General features: G+C 34.4%; 1 protein-coding gene and 1 long non-coding RNA gene across 3 annotated transcripts in view; one reads left to right on the forward strand and one right to left on the reverse strand.

The window, feature by feature from the left end:
• Nucleotides 1–767: 767 nt before the first annotated feature.
• On the reverse strand, nucleotides 768–2627 carry LOC141453417 (uncharacterized). The gene is made up of 3 exons (XR_012457985.1): nucleotides 2489–2627; nucleotides 1530–1608; nucleotides 768–1071 (listed from the first exon to the last, which is right to left on the reverse strand). It is a non-coding gene; the product is annotated as an uncharacterized lncRNA (long non-coding RNA).
• LOC141453354 (uncharacterized) overlaps nucleotides 2127–26982 on the forward strand; it is a 171723-nt gene continuing 146867 nt past the window's right edge. The window contains exons 1-2 of one of the 2 annotated variants that reach the window (XM_074126451.1): nucleotides 2127–2174; nucleotides 2588–2679. Coding sequence is in view for 1 of the 2 variants with exons in the window: in XM_074126440.1 (XP_073982541.1) it covers nucleotides 4366–4435 (70 nt within the window). In the remaining variant the exon portion in view is untranslated. Of the gene's footprint in view, nucleotides 2175–2587; nucleotides 2680–4076; nucleotides 4436–26982 lie in introns of those variants that run through there. The other variant, XM_074126440.1, reaches the window with a different exon arrangement.

Below are 26982 nucleotides of genomic sequence, written 5' to 3' on the forward strand. Positions count from 1 at the left end.
CAGACGTAAGGTGTATTATATTAGTGAGCTATAGATGTTGAATGATAGATGGGAGAAATTTGGATTTTCTTGCTAAACTATTATTAACATTGATCCTTTTCACTTGTTTATGAACTTCTACTTCAAAACTAGCAGGCCAAATGTATATAATCACGCCCTAGCATAAGAACAGATTTCTAGAAGTGGAAAATAAGGAAGTTCTTGTAAAAGTAGTAAATATTTTTAATTTTCTCTGTTTTTCTAGACCTCTACTCCTTAAATCAGGAGTTGTAACGTTCATATATTATCCAACCTATGAATTTTGAAAGGCATGTTTTAAGGACAACGGAAGGAATTTCTGGTGAAACTAGCAATAATTTACCTTTTTTTAACTTTTCTGGTACACTACATCCACATCTGGCCGGTCTATTGTGGATATTTCAGCCTGGTATAAGAATAAGATGTTAGAACGAGAAAAATAAAAGTATTCTCAATTAATCTTGGAGTTAACTTTCTAATTTTCTTCTTTCATTTTTAACTTCCATTCTAATCTAGTAGATATAAGTTGCTCTATACAACCCTTGCTTAAAAATCAAATTTTAGAAGTCGTAAATAAGGGATTTCAGTTGAAGTCTGCATTTGCTAGCCCTGGCATCAAAATAAAATGGTTTTTTGGTCAGAATCTTAATAACAAAAACTTGCCTACCTACGGTGTTTTATCCAATCCAGGAATAGAAATGGGAATTTTAGAAGTAGAAAATAAGGAATTTTAAATAAAACTAGTGAGGATGTTAATGTTTTTATTTTTCTCTAGGCCTATACATTCAAAACTTGGCGACCAAATGTTCATGATCAAGTCCTTTCATAAGAATAGAATTTTAGAAATAAAAAATTAGACATTTTTATTCCATTTTCCTTTGCTTTTTTTTCTGAACTTGGCTTAGTGTCTTGAGTCGTGACCGCATCGCCTTGGCTTTCTTCTGGTACACTGTCCGCAAAGGCATCTTCTTGTTTTAGAATGTACTTTTTTTAAAAAAGTTTTATTTTACTCAACTTAAACACATTATATCAAAGTTTTTTTTCCCACAGCACCTAAAACAAAATGATTATTTTATTTTTAATAGTTTTTTTTGTGAGTTTTTACGTTTTCAACTTTTAAGTACATAGTTACTAATCAACACCCATTACTTATTTATGATATCCTACATAAATTATCGCTTATCATATTCTGTTGATTCATAAAGAAACAAAAAGTACCTTCTCTTAATTAATAGATCAAGAAAAACTAAAAAAATTTAAAAGGTAAAACTTCATGTAAAAACCCGTTGTGTAGTACATTTTACAGTGGGTTGGAAACGAAAAACATGATCTACAGATAATAATCAGATTGTTAACAAATTCAGTAGATAAGTTTGATTAGATGCTTTACGTGAAAACCCCAGTATCAACGGGGAAAATATATACAAAAATAGGACCCCGTAATAATGATTTACTATATTGAGAAGTGCTAATTTTGAACGGCCCTAAATATAATAAAAATATTGACTTACCTTTCATAAGGCTTGAAGCTTCTTAAAAAAACAACCAGCATTACGTCGATTACAATTCGAGTGTGACCCAACTTAGAACCTAAAAATAATAATGAATCATTTCTGGGTTGTTAATTTGACATGAGTTCATGAGAAACACAAGTTGTTCAGGTTATTTAGGTTGTAGTTAATAAATTGTAGTTGAAGTGGCAGGATTCATGCGCTGCATGTAAGTTAAATCTTATGTGTGAATTATGTAAATAGATATAGAAAAATAAAACATGGCGTCTTTACAAACACCGAACAGCTGGACTCCCTGATAAAAATTTGAGTATACTTATTTATTAGTGAATTTACAAAAGTTAGTTTTTTAAAATATTAATAATTTTGAAAAATTATTTTTAAAAAACCTATGCTTTTTTGCATAATTCTTCAACAATTTACCACATCTTTTTATCATATTTGTGAATTTTTTAAAGAGAAATTTGGTTAATTTTAGACAAATAAAAATTCACAAATTATTTTCAATTATAAAATAAGGAAAATTTATTTAAAATCAAACAATCAGTTTGATAAATTTAAAATTTGTAATTATAGGCTGTGAGTCAGTGCCACTTGCTTGGTCCTCAAACAACCTACGTCTCATCCTTGAACTTGTGCCGATGTGTAAGTAAATTTGAATTATAATTATTTGAATTAAAATTAAGAAATCTAAATTATTTACCTTCAGCAAATCAAAGAGGTAAAGACCAAAACTATATAAAATTTACAGTATTCTAAGAAGAGAATATATGTATATATTAGTAACTAAAATTTTAGACTACACAGGGTTCTTAAAGATTCCAAAATGGCGAGAAAAAGATTAACTAACTTAGTATTGATTAATAAAAAGATATCTTGTAATATGAACTTAATTTAAGTATTATTTGAATAAAAGAATATCCAAACAATTAGTTCTCATAGAATATGAAATATCTTACGGTCATAGTATTGATTGTGAATGTTCTAGGTTCTGATTCCTCTTCTGAAAAACCCATTTCTTTGCTTCAGAAATTCTAAAAAATCCTCTCTTGTTACAGGAAATGGTTTTGCCGCGAAGTGATGTGTTTCCAAATATTATTGAAAGGTCATGCTGCAATTTTAAATTCCAGAATCAGTTAAATAAAATAAGGTGAGTTACTCACTTAGATTTCCATCCTTATTCGTTAGGTTAAGCGCTGTAATGCTAATTGCTAACACAACCTATGTACATTGTTTAACCTAAAATGGAAGTTAAATTAGGATCGATTGATATTTTGTGAATGATTCAATTGTCTATACTCTATATCAAAGTTTTTATTTAAATTATAAAAAAAATCGATCAAGCTTACATAAAAGCAGTATAATTATGCTAAATTACAGTTTTTTCATAAATATTTTTTCTTTATTTTTAGTATTACGCATTATCAATCGCTACTCAATCTTTTACTTCGAAATTGAATTAAAACTGATACAATTTGGTTACTTCACCATCTTTTTTTTTTTTACTTCAAATTGTATTATTCTAACGATCTACTAACACAAATTTTAACTAGCTTAAAATTATTACTGCATGTTAGATTTTTTTTTTTAGTGTAACTCACACTATTGGTAGGAAAGTTAAGCTTCTATAAACCAAAAGAATGAAATAATATTACCACCTGCAGTCATAGCAACACAGAATTGTTTATAGCAACACTTGAATATTTTAAATGCAAATATAAATTAATGAGACTTCCATAAAGGTTTAAAGCATGGAAGGTTTCATTCGAAGTTGAAGATCGTTGTCCACCAATCCCTCTAGAGAGGAGTTATCCCGTCCAAACATTTAGAAACTTTTCTGGTTCTCTGTTAAGCTATCAGAAAGGGAGAGTAACCGTAGATATGGATGATCAACCCTTAAAGCTTTACACCTATTTTCCCCCCAAAAGTGAATAGGGTTTTCAAATGTCAGCATAGTGGGCTACTTAAAGCGAAGGGACCACCGCACTTTGGAGGCTCTATTTTTGTCACCCTCGGCCATCTATCATTCGGCACAGGTCAAAATGACGCCTGTTTGGGCTGCAGAGGGAAGCAGAAGGCTGGGAAATCTTGCTTCTCGGCAAACATCTCACTTCATCTTCCATTACCCATTAGTTACGAAAGCTTTTCGTGAAGAACAAATGCTCTCTGCAATCTCTGTGATACAGGAAAAACTGCTTACTCCGTGGGGACTCTTATTACTTTCACTGTCTATTACTTATTGTCTCTTTTTATGCAGATAAAGAAAACAATTAGAAAAAAAGTCTAGGATTCATAGATTTAGTATTGTTTCCATGATTTAATAGCTTTGATTAAAAAAAAAAAAGGAAAAACAAAAAAAAATAGTTTCAATGATTTCATTGAGGTCGCTAAGTTTTCCCATCATTCTTTACCGCCGCATTGTGTGAAAATGAAATAAAAAAAAAAACAAAAGAAAATGAAATATGAAGGAATAATGAGGATTGCAACAAGTGGAAGGGGTGTGTTACAGTGGCGTGCTGGCGGCCAGCTGATTGGTGGGGTTACTAGAGAGCAGGTTCATTCAATTCAGTGTCTTTCTTGATGGCAGCAAGGTAGCGTATTTTTAGGCGCCTCATCCTTATTGTTTAGTATTGTTCACGCACTAATGTAAACAAAACAGCAGTGAGTTTCTATCTCTATAGGAATTATTACTTGTAATATTCCTTCATCTACATGGTACCAAGATATTTCTGTTGGATAACTGTATCTATATTGTGTATATTATTTCTGTGACAAGTGTTAAAAAGAAAAAGCTCGGTAGCCGAAATGTGAACAATTCTTGGCTTTTATTCTTACAATGCCATTTCGTTTCTACCGGACGATTGTGATTACACTCATCTATTTTCTGTTTCTTCATCCAAATTATGGTAAATCGTATTTAATTATTTTTAAATTAATTATTAATTTTGTTTCAACCTTCTTCACGTAAGAAAGAAGGAAGACATTTATTATGTTTTCTCCAGGAATATCAGTTTTTATTGTATATAGGTTGAATTTCTAAATTTGAAGATTATCAGTAGACCTGAAATAGGACTTAATTTTAATGATATTTCAGTATATTGAGATTTTCATGCTTATTGTCTCTTCTAAAATTTATTTTTAACTGTATGGTGATTACAAACATATAAATTTACTACTTTTCTTAAATCAATTTCAAGGATAATAGAATTCATGTTAATTCTGGGAGAGAGGGAGCCCTCTAACGTGCGACTTTAGTGAAATGTACAGTGCTATCACTTCTCTACTGTTTAGGGAGGAGAGTTAATAGTGTTTGAAGAAGATTTTTTTCCATCTGAAGTACCTCTTTACTCAAGAAATTTTTTACTTTGTTATTTACTCAAAGATGACTCCTAGGATTTTAAGTTCTTATACAATACATGCATTTATTTATACAAGAGTGAATCGTTTTTGTGCATTTCTCGGTGAGGGATTGGGGGTAGGCTTTCTTTATGGTTAATTCCTGAAGGTTACAATTTCACAGTTTGTATGATTTTTATAAAATTGTGCAGTTTGGTAATAATTAAATATGACTCAGTTATTTGGAGTTCGAAACGATTCTTGAGTTTGAACTTTGGCAGGACGTCGTTGTAATGTTTAAGCTGGATTTTTTTTTTATAATTCATATAAAAAAGGGAAAATATTTATTAAAACAGATATTTTAATAGGATTTGATTTCTTGGACATAAGGATTAGATTCACAATACGCTGTCGTGTCCAGATTACCTTGTCCAAAGCCAAGCTACAATATAAATGCTCAAAATGTGTGGTGATCTCAGTCAGTGGCAGAATCGCTAAATCCTAAGTAAGCCATACTCGAGATTAGTTGTGGGTCAATTTCTTTCTTGTAGCTAAAACGTTTGGAGACCACAGTCTCTGGTCGTTTCAACTAGTTTTATGTCTGGCCAGACCATAGTTTACCCTAGCGCTTGTTTACCATGCTACCATTTAGTTGGATCTTGGAGGTATGTTTCGGCAAATACGTTTGGCGTAAATTAAAACTGCTGGATGCGGCCTTATCAGCTGATCTTTTTCCCGTAAACTTACTGCCACGTTCGTTACTACTTGAGTCAATTGTGTTCTACATATGAACTACCTATAAAAAAAAACATTGTATTATTTATAGAAGTTGCCACTAAATAAGCTTTCTCATTAGTAAGCTGCACGCTCTGCTTTCACCTCTGACGACTGTACCTACGCATTAACCTTACGCATGGCTACTCTCATATAACCTACTTTTGAAAAGTAACATCCAGCCATCTTTGTATTGTTGGTGAAGTTGAGTAGGTGGTCTTTTGAGACTCACTTTCTTCTTTGCTCTCTACCTCTGTTGTGATTGTCTCAGATCTTATGGAATTGAGTTCACCTTGGAAACGTTCAATTTGAGGTTTCCAAGTCCAACTAAGTTTTTTTTGTTTTTACAAATTAAGCTTCTGTTAGTAAATACAAGCTTGTACTAGTTCTGATTATGGATTATAGATTAGTGTTAATACAAAAATGGAAATTCACGCAGAGTTCTAGTTTCATGTTCACGTTCAGGTGCCTATCAGACCCGACCATAAGATTTTAGATAAAAAAACCAAAATCCACCGGAAGTGTTTCTTTCCCAAAGAAGGTTAAAGTTAGCGATTTTGTTTTTGTTATTAACTTTGAATGCACCTACATACAGTGCAGGCTACTTAGTCAATGCAGGGTTCTTAGAATGGACAGAAATAAGGCTCTCATCTAAAGTGCTATTTTGGATTTTGTAAAGTTCTACCACCTGCACAATATTTGTTTATAAAATGTCTAACCAAAATTACGAGTAGAAGGAGTGTTAGGTTACCGAAAGGCTTTTTCGAGAGTTACTGTTTTGATTCATTTGAAATTAGACATATTACTTATTTGCTACTTGGCAGCCATTAAAGTTTGGTCACAATCGGCCTACCGGAAGTGACACCCGGCTTAACCGGAAATGTTACCACTTTGAGATTTTTCTCAAAATTGATTTCTTCGATTTTCTGTAAATTGCGAATACATATATAATATAGATCTGTAATTTTTAATTGCATCATTTATTTTTTTTTTTTTTTAGGAGAATCGATTATATAATTTTTTATATAGATTCCAAGTTTTTAAGAAAATATAATTACTGAATTGCGATAAGAGAAAGTCGTGCATGATTTTCCAGACTGTGGAAAACAGATTTGGAAAGCAGTTTTTCTTTTTATTTACGTTTTAATTGATCTTGGATCGGTCAACAGTCGGAACATTCGGAAACTGTGTTCTCGCGTTACAGACAACAAAATTCATTACCGGACAGTGAGCAAGTTGCAGGTTCCGGGGGAGAGAAAATCTAAGAGCCGGTTGGGCTAATCTAAGACGGGACTTCCGTCCCGCATTTCAGACCACAACCTATACTAATACATAATCTTGAATTATGTTGAATAAAATTGCTTAATACTAAATTAAGGTGGCTTTATTTTTATTGCTCAAGGTTGGCTGCGCTGATACTTTCGATACTTGATATGCAGTACAGTTACCAATGAAAGTAAATTGTTCTCTTTTTTTCCTACATTCTTCAACTCCTTGTTACGTTTACTAGCAACAGACGCCAAATTATTGTTCTGGTTACCGTGGATGTTTCAGAGATTTCTTCTTTTTTTCAGTTTATTTCAGTTCACTGCAGGCTTTCAAACAGTATTCTCCTGTTGCAGACAACATTATCCATTACCGGATAGTGAGTTGTAAAAAGCTCTTTGCTAAAGTAAAAATCTAACGGCTGGTTGGCCGGATTCGAGCCCACGATCTCTGCGAGAAAAATCCAGCTAGCTAACTTAAAAATCAGAATCGTAGCGTGGAATAGCTCTTTTCGCCTTAAACTCCTGGAAACCCAGGTTCTCTGGGGGGGGGGGGGTTGTTCTAGGAAGAGCGGCAGAAGTCAGCGTTCAGTGATCAGTGCTCTCGCTGTGCCAAACTTCCCTTCCTAATTCCAGCGAATATATTCTGAAGAGGACTTCCCCAAATGAAAAGAAACCCTTATAAGTCAACAAGTTGAGATATGCACTAAGCGGTAGTTCTGTGATTTATCTCACAGGATTTGTTTTTGTATGTTTGTTTTCAATTCAAATATCTTCATAAAAAAAGGTTCATAATTTTGTTTGAATTTTTGGTTTTTTAATGAAAGTTAATGATGTAGTCGCCACGATAGCCGAGCGGTTAGAGGCTAGACCCGCAAAGCTAAGATGTATTGCGATACTAGGCTATATTCCCAGTCTATACCTTTAATGGTTAATATGAGAAATTTATAGTAAAGTATGTTTGCTAGTCGCCACGATAGCCGAGCGGTTAGAGGCTAGACCCGCAAAGCTAAGATGTATTGCCGTACTAGGCTATATTCCCAGTCTATACCTTTAATGGTTAATATGAGAAATTTATAGTAAAGTATGTTTGCTAGTCGCCACGGTAGTCGAGCGGTTAGAGGCTAGACCCGCAAAGCTAAGATGTATTGCGGGACTAGGCTATATTCCCAGTCTATACCTTTAATGGTTAATATGAGAAATTTATAGTAAAGTATGTTTGCTAGTCGCCACGGTAGTCGAGCGGTTAGAGGCTAGACCCGCAAAGCTAAGATGTATTGCGATACTAGGCTATATTCCCAGTCTATACCTTTAATGGTTAATATGAGAAATTTATAGTAAAGTATGTTTGCTAGTCGCCACGGTAGTCGAGCGGTTAGAGGCTAGACCCGCAAAGCTAAGATGTATTGCGGTACTAGGCTATATTCCCAGTCTATACCTTTAATGGTTAATATGAGAAATTTATAGTAAAGTATGTTTGCTAGTCGCCTCCGTCCACGACACCTAATTGGTAGTTGGACGTAAAGCCTGCCTGAAAAAATAGGCATTACTTTACTTTTTACGTTAATGATGAAGGTGTTCTCCAATGTAATGCCTCTCCCGAAAAGCTCTTGTATTTAAGCGAATTGGACAGCTTACCCACAGTTAGTAAAAACTCGCTGTTTTAAAAAAGTATAAGAGTGAGGGGGGAAGTATAGAAAGGGAAACTCCATAGGTGTTTTCCACAGGAATGGTTTTTTTTTTTTATATAATTTCACTTGCAGTCAAAAAAAGCAATGCATCAATGCAGGGGGCTTCATGCATCAATAAGTTCTTGTTATAAGTCTCTCAGTTATAAAGCACCGTTATATTTCCAGAGAAGGCTGTAATTTTTCGCACTTTAGATCGCTGGACAGACTTTTCTTTTACCCTTCCCCCTCCCCTCACTAAGAAGGAAAAAAGTCTGTTGTCCCATCGGTGGCTTCCTATTCTAGAGAAATATTCCTTTCTATTTTTACCGTTGACCAGTCTTTGTAAACTATAGCGAGGATAAGTTGGTAAAAGTGGCCAGTGAAACTATTCACTTGGAACATATTATTATTATTTTTTTTATTTTGAACTCTTCAGTGGATGAACTCTATAAAAAAACTGTAGAGGAAATGATGCGTATCCTTCCGCATGTTGGTGCGTACAGTGCTGGGGATACTAACGGGAGATTCCTCAGTACCCATAGGCTGCACTATACATTTATTGTGAACATTCAGACGAATTTTTTCTGTTCAACGTAATTCACGTAATTTTGTAACAAGGAATTTGTTCTTTCAATTACTTAAGTTTATTTAAGAATTAGTTATTTTGAAGCAAAAAATATTGTAGTTCACTTTAAAGAAATCATTTCGAATAGATCGCCAATGAAAAAAAGTATTTCGTAAACTAGTAACTTCCGGTCTGCCGATTTGCTCCAAATGTTGGAATTACGAGGGTCGTTTGAAAAGTCCGTGCAAAAATAAAAACTACTTAATTTTTTGGGGTAAACCTTTTTTATTTTTCAACATAGTCTCCTTTTAGACTTATACACTTCGTCCAACGCTGCTCTAGTTTGTTGATCCCTTCCGAATAATAGGATTTGTCCAAGTCTGAAAAATAGCCATTCGTTTCGGCAATCACCTCCTCGTTTGAATAAAATCTTTTTCCCGCCAGCCATTTCTTCATATTGGGGAACAAATAGTAAGTAGTCCGAGGGAGCCAAGTCTGGAGAATAGGGGGGATGTGAAACGAGTTGGAACCCTATTTCCATTAATTTTGCGACCACAACTGCTGAGGTGTGAGCTGGTGCGTTGTCGTGATGGAAAAGGACTTTTTTGTGGGCCAATCGTGGGCGTTTTTCTTGTAGCTCGGTTTTCAAACGGTCCAATAACGATGAATAATATGCACCTGTAATAGTTTTACCCTTTTCCAGATAGTCGATGAGGATTATTCCTTGCGAATCCCAAAAGACAGTCGCCATAATCTTTCCGGCCGAAGGAACGGTCTGCGCCTTTTTTGACGCAGATTCCCCCTTGGTAACCCATTGTTTAGATTGTTCTTTGGTCTCAGGAGTGTAGTGATGTATCCATGTTTCATCCACAGTGACGAGACGACGCTTAAAGTTCTGCGGATTCTTTTGGAACAGTTGCAAACCGTCCTTGCAACACTTCACACGATTTCGTTTTTGGTCAAGCGTGAGCAATCGCGGCACCCATCTTGCGGATAGCTTTGTCATGTCCAAATGTTGATGCAAAATATTATGTACCCGTTCATTCGAGATGCCCACAGCACTAGCAATCTCACGCACCTTCACTCTTCTGTCATCCATCACCATATCATGGATTTTATCAATGATTTCTGGAGTAGTAACCTCAACAGGGCGTCCAGAACGTTCAGCGTCACTTGTGCCCATATGGCCACTCTGAAAATTTTGAAACCACTTATAAACTGTTCTAATCGAAGGTGCAGAGTCACCATAATGTTTATCAAGCTTCTCTTTAGTCTCCTGAGGCGTTTTGCCTTTCATAAAGTAGTGTTTAATCAACACACGAAATTCTTTTTCGTCCATTTTTTGAAAATCACTCTACTTCCTCGATTCAAACGAATGCCAAACACAAAGAAATAGACCGATCTGGCTGAAACTTGGTGTGTGTTCTTCCAAGAGATGCTACTAACTAAACATAACCTCGATACGCGCCAGTGGTGCTATCTCTCTGACTTTGCACGGACTTTTCAAACGACCCTCGTATTGTGAGGTATTTAATCGTTGTGAATATTTAATAGACTGTTAGTTCGTAAATTACCGGAAATAGTTCTCTAGAGGGAAATCCATCAACCCTTGTGCAATGCTATTTACAAAATTTTTGTATAAACATTTGCTTTTAGGAATCGTATAAAAAGTTTTATTATTTTTAAGGTTCACATTTAGTCAGTGTTACGCTTCTCACACCATTATTATCTGTTCCTCTTTAATTTGATGTTTTTTTTTTTCCTATTATTATTATTTGTGATTTGTTTTTTCTGCAATAACCGCGACATGTTCGTAGAGTATGTCACGGATGGGCACGATCTGCATGATTTGCTACATCCTTGAAATAAAGGAACCACCATGACTTCTCCACAGGATTCTTTGCCTTTTATTTTTTTTATTTCTCCTTATTTTTTCCCAAGGGTGTGACCTTATCGTGATTTCTAGTAGATTTGTTAAATATTGTTTCCTGTATCCATATAAAGTTTTATCAGTTTAAATTTTTAATTGGATATTTTTAAAAAAATTAATAAAAATTACATTTGGATTTCAAAATATTGATAGCCATTTCTGATAAAATGTTTGGTAATAATATAATTGATTTTTTTTATATTAAATTATTGGATTTATCCTTGTCGTGATTTGCTTTTATAAATTAAATATTAAAACATCTACTAAATTCTAAGCAAAATTAATGAAAATTTAACACAAAAACCCTTATGTTGGCCATTTTCATATACAAAATATTTGTGCAGTAAATAGTAAGTCCATATATTACAGCGAACTGGCATTCTCCGGCTTGATCCACCACCCCCTCCCCCAAACGTGCCCTTAATCGAAGTATTACAGAAAAATGTTCCCTATAAAAGTTGTAGAGCTATTTGTGAACTACAATTATACCAAGTTTGAAGAAAATCGAACAAGTGGTTTTTTAAAAAAAGTTGAAAAAGTGAAAAATCTACTCAGTAAAGTGGTACTTCCGGTGGGCCTATTTCAACCAAAAATTTACGGTCGCTTCCTCTGGTAGCACCTGAATGAAATATCAAATTTGAACTTCCTACGACTTTCCATTCCTGAGATATAGTGGATAAACTAACTGCAGAGCAGTAAAGTCAGTCAAACCTATGCCATCAAGGCACGATGGGTTAGAGATCCGCGATTCTAGGAATTACTGGATCTGTAACCCAACGTGCCTTAGCCGTGTTTTTTAATAACACTTTTCTCTCTCTTCTCTCTGACTAGCCGAATGCGATCGGTTTTCTTCGGTAATTATCGGCTCTATTGTTATTTTGTTAACTTTATTTCCAATTTAATATTTTTAACATCTAATGTGCACACTCACACGACTTTTTTTTTACTATTACATAGATTTGTGTACCTTTAGTCGTTTAATCCACCCACATACTCGAACTTTCTAAACGGTAAATTGTTGTTAAGGAGATTTTATTTTTAATTTTACACTTCCACCTAGTGCTGTAAACGTAAAAAAGTTTCGAAATTTATTTTTTACCGGAAACACTTGGTTTTTTTTGGTGGGGGAGGCTCCTGAATATGGAAAGTAAAGTTTTTAGCGTAGTGCTTAAGCTTTAGCTGAATATCTCTTTAAAAAGAGGACGGACGTCTTCCGGCACTTAGATTTCGATCAAGGTTGCTCTAACGGAAGTGCCACTTCACTGAAGCCATTTTTATTTTTTGCAGATTTTACGATTTTCTTTAAAACTCTTCTTACATGTATGAATTTCTCTAAAGTACTCCACAGAAAAATGGCTGATTTTATGTCAGTTATATGAACAATAAAAGATCTTAAAACTATCCTTTGACTGATTGATTCTAAATTTGACGTAAATCGAGTAACCGGAAGTGACACGATCTTCCGTTAAAAGTGTACCCTAAGATTTCCTTGCATCCGTTTGTGTTAAAACTACGGAAGTGTGGTTAGTAGATGACTAAATTAAACTCCTCCCCTTCCCCCTCTTCCATCAGTTACGCTCTTATCTCTTAATTCATTTTGCTCGTTAATACAAGTGTCCTTGGATGTGTGACAATTACGTCAGAAGAAAGAAGTTATGTCTTTATTTATCATGTACTAGGAGGTCGGTCTTTGAGTCCGTCTTTGGTAGTATCTTCCTTCGATTATTTCTATATCAAGGACTCACGTTCCGAGGTTTCATAATCTTTTGTAGATAAAGCAGATATAATGAAGTTACAACACCATTATTGCTATTTTTTTATGTTTTTTTTTCTTTTTTATGATATACATTAAAGCGCTTCAACCATAAAGCTAGCACATACGACTGTAGGGATTGGTTGGGCTTTGCCGTTGCTAAGGGACGAATCAAATCAGACGCATCACTATAGGGCGTTTCTATAGCCCGGAGCTTTTTTTTAATGGTACTGCCATTTTAAATTCCTCATTGTTATTTTGTCCATAAATTAGACTCTGCTAAGAAGTACACAAACAAAGCAATGGCCTTCATGATCAGAAATCAATCAACTAAATACGATTTCGCTCAATCAACCATTTTATCCCAAAGATTTCTGAGAAGTTCACTGTTGACGTTCAATCAACTACTAATACAAGGAACTTTAAAGAGACGCATTGAGGGGAGGGGGAAACGTTGATATTGCTGCACTATCTTTGGACAAATTTCTAAAGATTTGAAGAGGTGATGCAAAAATAGTGGACCATTTTTGAAAAGAAGTGTCCTGCATTGTATTTTTCCCGAACATTTTCAAGTAACAGCGAATTGCAACGAGTACAGTAATGTGTTGAACCATAATATAATACTCGAAGACAATGACAAAGAAGGGGCGGTTGTTGGTCTAGTGGTCAAGAGCGTGGCTTTGTAAATGGGGGATCCCCAATTCGAATCCCGGGTATGTCTACTTTTTATTTAACAGAAAAAATTGTTTATAGTAAAAGTATGAGCTTCCGCCCCCCGTCCACGAAACCCTAATTCGGTAGTTGTCACGCCTGAAAAAGTAGGCGATTACTTTACTTTTTGCAAATTGCAAAGTAAATTCGTTAAAGTCATTTTCGGGAGCATCACAAAAAAAAAAGAAATAAGTAAATTAGTAAAGTAAAGTAATGCCTATTTTTTCAGCCGGGGCTTAACGTCCAACTACCAAATTAGGTGTCGTGGACTGAGGCGCCTAGCAAACATACTTAACTATAAATTTCTCACATTAACCATTAAAGTTATAGACTGGGAATATAGCCTAGTACCGCAATACATCTTAGCTTGGCGGGTCTAGCCTCTAGAAATGCTCGGCTATCGTGGCGACTAGCAAACATACTTTACTATAAATTTCTCATATTAACCATTAAAGGTATAGACTGGGAATATAGCCTAGTCCCGCAATACATCTTAGCTTGGGGGGCTAGCCTCTAGAACTGCTCGGCTATCGTGGCGACTAGCAAACATACTTTACTATAAATTTCTCATATTAACCATTAAAGGTATAGACTAAGAATATAGCCTAGTACCGCAATACATCTTAGCTTGGCGGGTCTAGCCTCTAGAACTGCTCGGCTATCGTGGCGACTAGCAAACATACTTTACTATAAATTTCTCATATTAACCATTAAAGGTATAGACTGGGAATATAGCCTAGTCCCGCAATACATCTTAGCTTGGGGGGCTAGCCTCTAGAACTGCTCGGCTATCGTGGCGACTAGCAAACATACTTTACTATAAATTTCTCATATTAACCATTAAAGGTAGACTAAGAATATAGCCTAGTACCGCAATACATCTTAGCTTGGCGGGTCTAGCCTCTAGAACTGCTCGGCTATCGTGGCGACTAGCAAACATACTTTACTTGTAAATTTCTCATATTAACCATTAAAGGTATAGACTGGGGAATATAGCCTAGTACCGCAATACATCTTAGCTTGGCGGGTCTAGCCTCTAGAACTGCTCGGCTATCGTGGCGACTAGCAAACATACTTTATTATAAATTTCTCATATTTCTTAGTTACAGGTGTAAAGTTGTCCCATCTTACTTCACACAATACTAAATTATGCAATTATTATTTATATTGTTAGATAATATATTGCTAGGTGGAGGATAGATTTGAAAGGTTAGGTGGTATATCTTAGAGAACACACGGTTGCAGTTTGTAGGAGAAGTAAACTTTTTTGACATTTACTGTTCTCTATTCAAGTTGGAATGGCATTGTATTAACATAATTACCTCCATCACCAATCTGTCTGTCGGTCTGTCTCCCTTATATAAGGAACTATTTACTATGTGTTTACAATATTCTTTTCTCTTCTAAGAAATTAATTTCAAATTACTTTTGCGGGTCAAGGCCACAATTTTTTTTTTTTTGGCGGGAAAATTTGGGTGTAAACAGCCTTCCTGTATAAAGTTATCGTTAACCGGAATCCTCTCGAAAACGCCTCTTAACGATTTTCTTTAAATATCGTACACTTGTCGATCTATAACGTATCCAGGAAAATTCTTCTTAAGGTAGTTACGGGGGAGAGGTGTGTTGTTAAGCTTTCCTTAAAAATACAAACAAATCGGAAAAGCGGAATTGCCATATTGCTGTCAAAATTTTGTGTGTTTCAGCGATTTCTTCTAAAAAATAGCTACAATAAAATCCCCGTAAACTGCTATAAGAGTAAGTCATGATAATCTTTCAGAGATCTAATTTTTTAAAAAAATTGCCTAATTTTTCCAAGCGCGCGGCATAACATTCAACTACCGATTTGTTGTTTTACAGAAGCGGAAGTCACATAATTTACTATTTTATTTTTTTACGACTAATAAATAAATAAATAAAAAAAAAATTAGCTACACGAGTACATGACGTTTAAAACGGAATTTGTAGTTGTTGTTTTTGTCGCATCTCCTGTTTGGAGCCACCAAACATATCCAAAGAGATTAGAACCAAATAAATCTCAGGAAAAGTTTGCCAAGATTTATGTACGAATGTCCTAGATAAGCAAGTGTGGTGGGGGAAATTGTTTTTTATTCTTTGTAATGAAATTTCGTAATAATTATACACATATATTTGTTCCATACTGTAGTTTTCCCTTCCTCCTCTACTGCTTTTTCTCCTTTCTATGTACTTATTCTAAAAAAAAATTACACCGGAAACGGATACAAATAATTTTCCATTTCCCCTCTTATTATTATTATTTTCTGTTTAGAATAGAGAAAATTCAATTTTTTTAAACAAAAAACAACTTTTGTTACAATCCCCACCCCTGTACTTTACGTGTGCCCCCATTGTGGCGTATGATGACGGTGCCTCTATGGGAAGATTGAGGGATAAAATTACGATAGTACGTTGTAACAGTTCTAGAAATGTTGAAAAGGATTCAAAAGAATAGAAAACAACAAAATAGTAATTGCAGTTCTCACTATTCCCACGTACTTTCTCCTAATTTCATCTCGCCAATGCTGATGGACGATTTTTAAAAAAGGAAATGAAGCAAAACTGACATGCTTCTACGTCATCTTCAGTTTTATCAGAGTTCAGTTTAAATCTGGTATGTTTCTGATAAAAAACCTGCAAAATTCAAATGTTTGACGTGTTAACCAGTCGTGTCAAGAAAAATCCAAAATCTATTTGCGATCTAATATTCCTTTTGTAATATACTAGTGCCTTAGTATTGTGTTAGTTGTAGTTCTCTGCGTTGGAACAATTGTGTTCAAGTTGGAGTCGTAGGTTACAAGAAGCTGCTGGTTACCCTAGCAGTTCTACTCCTTCACCAGCTTGCTATTCTGGTCTACTCCTTAACCAGCTTGCTATTCTGGTGCGAATATCATTTTGCTTCTTCTTAATCCACTTTAGAAGACGGAGGCAGTAATATTTCAGCGTGCTTTTTTTTTTTACGTCCAACATCTTCCAAATTAATGTCATAGTTCAGTGATGGCGTACCTTTTGAGCTCGGCTTGTCAAAATTTTGGAAAACCCTACCTAACCTCTGGTGCCGTGTCCAATATTAGAAATATTCATAATTTTTTGATATTTGCTATCATAGTAACAAAAAAAAAGATTTATTAAATGATCCACTTTATGGTAATTGATCTGAGGAAAGTTTGCCAAGATACTTATTCTCAATTTCTTCAAAGTACTCCACTAAATTAATTAAAATTATATAATAATTTTTTGTCCCTGTCAATGCGTGTCACCCAAAATGCACAAAGATGACACGCGTGTCATAGGGTCGCCATCATCAGATCACAGACTGATCTGGAGGATAGCCTATGATACTTTACCGCAATTTTCTCACATTATTACTTTAATAAAATCAAAGCATAGACCAAGAATCGAACTCGAATGTCACAATACAAGTTAGCATGTATGAAAACTGAGGTATTTTTGTAATCGCGTGTAGATTTTTTGCATTTTGAACCGGAAATGCACTTTTTTGTGTTGCTCTAAGTACAAAAAAAATGTTTTCAAAATCTGTTTAAATAAAAAAAAAAAAAAAGTAATAGAAAGCTGGAACTTTGTTACTTAATAATTAACTTAGTGATCAAAATATCTTAGCCGGAAGTATCCTCTTTTTTTAATGAATAAATTTTTCAATTCCTGGAGAAAATCACCTAGAGCCTTGCTAGAGTTCTGCCAGCCTGCAGACTACACTGTCCTTCACTAAGGGCTTCTTACTGATTCTTTTTTCGTACTCTCCTTAAAAAAACAATTGTTTAAATCCAATTATGGAGAATGGATGCGATTGCACAATCCTGAGAAATGGATAGAAACTATGCACGGCTAATACAAACTTTGTAAACTTAAAAAAAAAAAATTATTCTTACTTAATCTAGTGATGTAATTAAAACAGTGCAATAATTATGACATCAGAGAACACAGTTGTTTTTCGTTGATATTTCTTATTTTATTTACTTCAGTAATTTTCGGTGCTTAATTCAGGTCGCTCTAAATAGTAATCATCATTATTTAAAAAAAAAAAAAAAAAAAAAAAAAAATCAACTTAAATGATTAAATATAAAACTATTGGTTGAAATAAATAGTTTAGTCTGGGTTGTGTAATGGAAGAGACAATGTTCTTTATGGATAATCTCGCTTTGTTTGCCATGGCTGTGGAGGCGAATCGATTGTTAGGCAATCGAATAATTTAGTTCTCATTATGAAGTAAATTGCTAGTCAGTCACCTTGACGATCTTTTTTTTCTCTTTATTATTGTTTTTATTAAAGAGTGTAATCTTTTGTATTTACCTAACTTAAGTTTACTTGGAGCTTTTAATTTTAATATTTTATCATGTAAAGCTTCCCCTCGTGATTGTCTTTGTGAACCTTTTTATCAGTTACTGGCGAACTAGATAATTGCCCAAGCCAAAGACGAAGAAGTTTGCATATCCGGTTAAAAATATACAAAAGTTTTTTTTTTTTTATACAGGGTGTCCCAAGCTAAATGGATAACGACTTTTTCTCGGAAACTAAGATAGCTAGAAAAAAACTAAAAAATACGTGTTCCCTTAGTTTTTTGTTAGGAATCCAAATTTACTTTGTAAATTTTTTTCGGTGCCTCCAGAAGCGAGATACAGGCACCATTCATTTTTTCAAATGGGAAGGTGCGGTTTTTATTTCAGAAATAGATTTCTCTATTTTTTTAAAGACAAATTTACTCGAACGGTTTCTTTCTGTGAGCGATATTTTACAAGTTATAAATGAAAACATGATTCTTATAAGAAATGTCAACATGATAATATTTTAACGGTTTTTTGATTAAATAAGATGAAAAGTACTATTTTATTATACATTTTACTCCTCATTAATATTACAGATCATGCTCGAAATGGCTTCCACCATTAGAGATGCATAGACACGCTCTTTCCTGCCAATTGCCCCTTACTGCCAAAGAAATAGATTCGGCTTTAACCGAGTTACAGGCATCTATTATTCTCTGCTTTAGTTCATCTACAGATGCAATCCCGGCTTGATTTTGATACACCCAGATTTAGAAATGCTTTTAGATAAGCAGAAATAAGGAAAGAAAGAAAAAAAGTTATGAATAATCACCTTGTTTTTCAGGTATCCCCAAAGGAAATAGTCTGTAGGTGTCAAGCCCGGTGAGAGAGGTGGCTACTGAATTCCCCCGTGTCGATAAAACACTATCAGGCATGTAAAGAGCTATCTCGATAGGCAATTTGATGGGCGTGTTATATCGACACGGGGGGCGATTCAGTGGCCACCTCGTTCACTGGATTTGACACCTATAGACTATATTTCCTTTGGGGATACCTGAAAAACAAGGTGATTATTCATAACTGCTTACCTAAAAGCATTTCTAAATCTGGGTGTATCAAAATCAAGCCGGGATTGCATCTGTAGATGAACTAAAGCAGAGGATAATTATTCATAACTTTTTTCTTTCTTTCCTTATTTCTGCTTATCTAAAAGCATTTCTAAATCTAGGTGTATCAGAATCAAGCCGGGATTGCATCTGTAGATGAACTAAAGCAGAGAATAATAGATGCCTGTAACTCGGTTAAAGCCGAATCTATTTCTTTGGCAGTAAGGGACAATTGGCAGGAAATAGCATGTCTATGCATCTCTAATGGTGGAGGCCATTTCAAGCATGATCTGTAATATTAATGAGGAGTAAAATTTATAATAAAATAGTACTTTTCTTCTTATTCAATCAAAAAACCGTTATAATATTATCATTTTGACATTTCTTATAAGAATCATGTTTTCATTCATAACTTGCAAAATATCGTTCACAGAAAAAAACCGTTCAAGTAAATTTTTCTTTAAAAAAATAGAGGAATCTATTTCTGAAATAAAAACCGCACCTTCCCATTTGAAAAAATGATGTTGGTGCCTGTATCTCGCTTCTGGAGGCACCGAAAAAAATTTACAAAGTAAATTTGGATTTCTAACAAAAAACTAAGGGAACACGTATTTTTTAGTTTTTTTCTAGCTATCTTAGTTTCCGAGAAAAAGTCGTTATCCATATAGCTTGGGACACACCCTGTATATAAGAAGAAGTAAAAGAAAAACAAAAAGAAATCTTTCCAGTTTAATCTAAAAATGACTAACTTAATATTAAGCGATTTACTTCTGGGAATCGGAATCGAAATTTCCCTTGTGCTATTTCCGTATAGTTGGTTGGTTTTTCCTCCTTAGAGATTCAGGATTTCTTTTGGAGTACGATTCTTAGTAACGGTTTATACTCGTATAAGTAAGTTGTATGTAAAGTAAAGTAAAAGCCTAAGTTAACTTTGTTTTTTTTTTTAAGGCGGGACTTAACTACCCATTATAGGTGTCGAGAACGGAGGCGGAAGCTCATACTTTACTATAAACCATTTTTTTCTAATTTCACAGTAGATTTTCCATTTTGAGTACCATTTTATCGGAAATGATCACTTGATATATCAAATGCTTGAGATTCCTCGAGTTCCAAAAAAATAAAAATAAAAAATAATTTAACTAAGAATTCAAGATTGGCAAGGAATCGGTCCAATAAAAAACAAACTCGTCTTTTTGCCCAACGTTTCTGGCAAAATATATTTGTCTTCTTCAGGGTGTGGCTATGCGGGTTGGTTGAGTTACAGAAACATATATTTTGCCAGAAACGTTGGCAAAAAGACGAGTTGTTGTTTTTTATTTGACCGATTCCTCGCCAATCTTGAATCCTTAGTTTAATAATTTACGGTCACGAAGCATATATATTCGTATAAAAATAATTTTTACAAATAAGTTTCTTTGTGTATATGATATGGACGGCTCAACGTGTAAACTAAGGAAGTTCACATTCGATATATGCTATAGTTGCCCACCATCAATAACCGACATCAAAGCTTTGGCGCAAAAACAGCCAAACGGAAATGCCAACTTTTAACGAATCGATTTTTTCAGTCATTTTTGTGATTTTCTTTAAACTTACTGCGCACAAATAATTCTAAGAATATTATTTTAAACGTTTTTATCGGAAAATTCTATTAAGTGGCCTCTATTTTAGGCAAGAGAGGGTGGTTGGGCTTTTCTCTTAAGTGCGACTTCAGTGTAACCTATGCACTTTTCACCTAATAATACCAATAAGGATTTAATTCCATATTGGAATTTGCTGATCGGAAGTTCCCAAAATTACCGAATAAATTTTTTTTAGCCCAAAACTAGGAGCCCAAAAACATCCATTTCCGGTACCAATACTGTATGCAAGTCGACTCTATTGGAGTCTTCCTTTTCACAAGCACTAAGAGTAGGTAAAAATTACAAAAAATAAATAAACAAACAGACAAAATAAATAGAAAGATGTCATTACATTTGACTAATAATTGCGGAAGTCAGTTTTCAAAAACGAGAAAATAAAAATAAATAGCTGATGCAGTTTTATATTCTTTACATTTCTTTTGTGATTAAAAGCAGCAGTAGCCAGCCAATTAATTGGTTGAAGGCAATGTGCCAACTTCCGGTGATGGCGTAATCAAAAAACTAACGGCAACAGGCAATACTGACTTCCTCTTTCTCCATCTGAACAGTCAGCAATCACCTTGAAATTGACTCTCATCATATGACAATAATGCATACAAACAAAATTGAATTGTATTTTTTTTTTTTTATTGTTTACGTATCTGTGTAACCTCAATGATTGTTATCCATGGACAGGATAGATAACTCACATAGTTCGAAGTATTGTGTCAACGTATATGTCCTTATTTGAGTTGTAAATAAAAAAAAAGATGTCCCCTTCTGTGGGACATTCATAATTTGACACCTTTTATTAGGTTACGGTCATTTGTTATCCATATTGCTATTGACTATTTGACCTCGTTACCATTATAGTATTTCCCTAACATTGATTTTACGGTGGAACAAAAGTCTGTGCGCATTTTTACGTAAAAACAATAATTATTTTTTATTTTAAGTTTTTCTTTGTGTTAATGCTTTTATCTAAAGTGAACTCCAGAGTTTCATTTACGGAAGTTTACAAAATTGAATTTCCCTCAAAATTTTGTCCTCAAAAGGTCATTAACGTTATTATTGTACTTAAAATATAGTGATTCTATCGGAGCTTGTGTGATGTCAAAAGTTCCCGAGTTCAACACCAGAACATTGACAAAATTTTAACTAGTGGTTAGAACTCTAACAAACAAATCAGGTATGTCCAAGCCTAAGTGAATCGCACTCTGGGAAATAATACTGAACATTCGATAAAGCTGTAACCTATAAACAAAAAAGTATTTGAACCTTCAATGTACTTAAAGTCGCTTAAATGAATTTTCTCGAGTTCGTGTTGAAAAGAAAAGTAATATTTGATTATAAGTGGACGCCACGGTAGCCGAGCGGTTAGAGGTTAGACCCGCAAACCTAAGATGTATTGCGGTACTAGACTATATTCCCAGTCTATACCTTTAATGGTTAATATGAGAAATTTACAGTAAAGTATGTTTGCTAGTCGCCACGATAGTCGAGCGGTTAGAGGCTAGACCCGCAAAGCTAAGGTGTATTGCGGTATTAGGCTATTTTCCCAGTCTATACCTTTAATGGTTAATATGAGAAATTTATAGTAAAGTATGTTTGCTAGTCGCCACTGTAGTCGAGCGTTTAGAGGCTAGACCCGCAATTCTAAGATGTATTGCGGTACTAGGCTATATTCCCAATAATTTGGTCGTTAGACGTAAAGGGCACCTGAAAAAATAGACATTACTTTACTTTTCTACTTATTGATGTACAAGGAATTTTAAAGACTTTTTTGACAACTGATTTACCTAAAATTTAGAAATTTATTTCCAAATTTTTGATTCTTATTAATCAAATGATGAAAATTGGGAGTAGCACTTCAGAGAAAATCCTAGTTAAAAATATATACATTTTTGAAATTCCATTTTATACGGAAATAGATAGTTTGTGGCCTACTAACCTAAACATGAAGGTGATTGTTTTTCCTGCACCATTGCCATGTGAAAACCTTCCAATCGGAAATCAGGGTTTTTCCTTCAAACTCTGCTATCTAGATATTGTCATTCGCATCACTTTTATTGACGGCATTTTTCCCTTTTACGTGAAAATTCATTCGAGCAAGGCCTGGTGGCTCTAGGGAACCAGTTTTATTCTGTTTCCTGACTCCTGGCAGTTTTACAATTTCTACATGAGGGGGCTTCTCTTAACTTAAGGAGAGAGGTGATCGTTTAACGTACCGGAAAGACAGTGCGAATAGGAACGACGATCCTAATAAAACCTAATGAATTAAACCAAAAATTATTTAGAGCGCAAAATTAGATTTTATTTATTTAAATAAAAAATCGAGTTATAATTCAAAATTTGGATTTAGGTGGCTGATCTAATTAAAGCTTGCTCCTCGATTTAGAAAACTTTCTGTTCGAAGTTTCACTATAAGCCATCTTTGTCCTTCCGATAAAGAGCCACACGACAATAATAACTCCAAACGGCCCGTTTCACTTTCCCGGTTTCTATAAGATTTTTGGCCGCGACAAAAGAGGGCCGTGGAGCGGAAGTAGCCATTAAGAGGCTGTGTAAAGTTAATTAATTACTGCAGTAAGAAAAAAAGTTGTGTTGACTTAATACAGTATCTGATTTGTAAGATATTTGTCTTTTTTTTTTTTGAAATTCCAAAGTAGCACAAATAATGCTAGAATATATTTCAAGAATGAATGCCCTGCAAAAAGATAGAAAGGTCACAACCTTTTTTTTTACCTGTAAAAAATTTAATAAAACAGATTCATTTATGTTTATTCGTTAGTCTGTAAAGATGATCTACTGCAAATTGACATGCCCTTGTTGTCTTTGTTTTTGTTGTTGTTGGCTTTTGTTTGCATATTAACAAAGAAGATTTTGTGCACTGACAATGCTGAGCTAGCAGGAAATCCATTGGTTAAAGGTCAAAATAATTTGTCTAATCTCTCCCTATTTCCGCTAGCCATTTACAAAAAAGCAAAAAACAAAATGTAATCATAATTAAGGTTGAAATTAATAAATTTTTGTATACGTAATATCTAAAAGTGTCATTAGATGATGTCAGAATTAGTCATTGCTGAAGTAAGAGCCACTTGCATTGTCTAAATGCCAGAACTGTGTGATTGTATGAGTGCGAAAGTGCGAAACCTCACTGAGGTGTCTTGAGGAAGAACTTTATTCTTCAAAGTTGTTCCTGCGATTGATTGTCTTTGAACCTAAACGTTATTGAGGCATGCTCTCTGTTGGTACTTAAGCGAAATGTCAAATTTGGACTTTTCCGGTGATTTTCCGTTTTTTTAATTATTGTGAGCACCCACACACAGATAAAACCAATTTGTAAAAAACTACAGTTATTTCCGGTGAAAATGTTCAAATCGAAATGCACGATTACAACACCTCTCACTATAAGAGGACGTCAAAAAAAAAGCAACGTAACAAAAAAACGTAATGGTAAGAAACATTTACCAATAGTGTTCTTCAGAAATCTCCCACCCTAGTTTAGGCAAACAAACGCTCCTTACAGCAGGTAAACGAACCTTAATTGGCAGAGCGATTAGCTTCGCCAGCTCTCAACCGTAAAAAATAGGATTATATATAAATAAACAAAATTAATTATTGCTTTATTTTAACAATCATTATTATTTTAAGTAATTACTATTATATTCATAAAAATTTAATAGTCTATTATTATTTATAATGGGTTGTATAAAAGAGAAAGAAGTCTGTTGTGGCGTTGGAATTTTTAGGTTATAAGATTTTTAGGCGCTGCACGGCGCTCCCATAGAACCCAGTACCGCAATACATCTTAGCTTTGCGGGCTGAGCCTAACTTCTCTGCTACCGCCCTTAGTGTAGTTAGAGAGTTGTATTTAATATGTAGCACAGATTTCGTTGTGCTTTTAAAGCGATCTTTTGTTTTGAACTCGATTTATAGCTGCTATCTAAGTTGCCGAACAATTCGATTTGGATGTGTGCCCTCTTCAGTGATACCCCACCACTGTAAATTGAATTTTTGTAAATTTTAATAATGGCTCTTCTTATTGGGTAGATTTCTTTCTAAAATATTCCTTCAGTTTATTCTTTGCTCCTATAAATTTTTAGATACCCTTACTTTAAAGTTTAGGAGTGTAAAATTATCTTGCTAAAATTCTAAGTCAAAGAAAATTACGTCACCGGAAGTAATCGCTTTACGAAATTGATTCTAATGATTTCCATTAAACTTCCTGTTGTTTACTGTCCACGTGGTGCAACTTAGATCTAACTAGAGAGTAGGGATAAAGTTATGCACCATTTTAAAGTACCCAATTAAGTATACACGGTTTATTAAAAAATAAAAAAAAACCTTATAAAGTTACCAATCGGTTTTAAGCAAACTAGATTAGACCGAAAGTGCGAAAAAATTAGATGTCTCTCGTTGTAGTCTTAGTGTATTTACTTTTTTACGTTTGATCTGAACTTGTTATTTTATTTATTTATTTTTTTGAGATATCTAGGGAGCTTAGACGTCACGCTAACGTCACCAATGTGTTTTGACTCAATCATATCTGTATAAATTAAAGTAAAATATTAAGTAAACATCCCACGTTTTAAAGAAAGATTTCTTAGTTAGGAACCTTGAGAAAATTATGTGAATTCACGCTAGAGTTTGTTGTTTTCTTTCTAAATAGAAGCCCAAATTACCACTAAGGCCATTGTAAGTTCTTAGAAGATCTTACCCCATGAATACTAACTACTTTTGAATACAAAATTAGAACATTCTTTGTTCTTTTACCGCCTGTTATTGCGCAGTAATAAATCTAAGCCTATCATCAAGATTCTAGATAATTGATACTTCTTTTTTACCAAAAAAATAAGCTAATATGTATATATTTTATAACAATTACTCTTTTGTATTCATTGTTTAAGAGGTGCCTTTGGAAAAATTTCGGGTGGGAGAAACAAAAAATTGAAAGGGAAATCGGGAAATTGCTTTATAATAAGTGAGACATCAGTTTTAAAAGTCGCGAAGCTAGAATATTCCCCCGTGGGGGTTTTTAAATTGGCTATAATTAAAATAGTTCTACAATAATTTTAGCAAATACTCTGCGGCTTTCACTGGAGGTACTTTTTGGAAATCCATGATTGGCATGAAGAAAAGGTGGCTGTGAGTTGTATTTGAATGTGTCTGACACGTTGATAGAGTAAAATGTGATGTTTCATTTAAATGTCACCAGAGTCCCCACTGATTTTGGCTAAAGTTGAATTCTTTATGCAATTAAATGCAACATTGATTTTGCCAGCGTTTCCAGAAAAGGGAAGCCTAGTAAGGCTTGCTACCATCTCTGCAAATTCTACGGGCTTAACCATCCCTCCTGTTACTCTGTTGCTTAAACCCCAGGTTTACAGAGGTAGGTTTTAATACTCCAGACTTCAACGCGGAGATCCTGGGCTCAAATCGTAGCTGTTTACCACGTGGTTTTCTATTCTTCGTTGAAGTCTCTTACAGTTCTAAGCCCTTTTGAAGGTTGATTTTTTTAACCAGAGTACACTTTTGGAGGTTTGGCACTAGAAAACGCACCAGCGCTAATAACCTCATGCACCTTAAATAATAATAAAGTAAAGTAAAGCAAAGTAATTGCCTATTTTTTCAGGCGGGCTTTACGTCCAACCACAAATTAGGAGTCGTGGACGGACTAGCAAACATACTTTACTGTAAATTTCTCATATTAACCATTAAAGGTATAGACTGGGAATATAGCCTAGTACCGCAATACATCTTAGCATTGCGGGTCTAGCCTCTAACCGCTCGGCTACCGTGGCGCAAACATACTTTACCATAAATTTCTCATATTAACCATTAAAGGTATAGACTGGGAATGTAGCCTAGTACCGCAATACATCTTAGCTTTGCGGGTCTAGCCTCTAACCGCTCGGCTATCGTGGCGCAAACATACTTTACCGTAAATTTCTCATATTAACCATTAAAGGTATAGACTGGGAATATAGCCTAGTACCGCAATACATCTTAGCATTGCGGGTCTAGCCTCTAACCGCTCGGCTATCGTGGCGCAAACATACTTTACCGTAAATTTCTCATATGAACCATTAAAGGTATAGACTGGGAATATAGCCTAGTACCGCAATACATCTTAGCTTTGCGGGTCTAGCCTCTAACCGCTCGGCTACCGTGGCGCCTTAATTAATAATATTAAATGTTCCAATTCTGTATCTAACATCTATTTAGCTCCAACATTTTGTCAAATATATATATTTATATATATAAAAAAAAAATCATCCAGATTACACTCACTAATTGAATGTATTCTAAATTTTACTTTATTTAAACCGCAATGATTACCACATAAAATTGACCCACGGTAATTTAATTGAGTTTTATGGTCGGTCAAAGTCTACAATACCTCCAATTAGGTTAGGTATT

The sequence above is a fragment of the Rhodnius prolixus genome, unplaced genomic scaffold, assembly GCF_049639745.1.
Source record: "Rhodnius prolixus isolate KJV_2025 unplaced genomic scaffold, Rpr scaffold_1, whole genome shotgun sequence".
NCBI lineage: Eukaryota > Metazoa > Arthropoda > Insecta > Hemiptera > Reduviidae > Rhodnius > Rhodnius prolixus.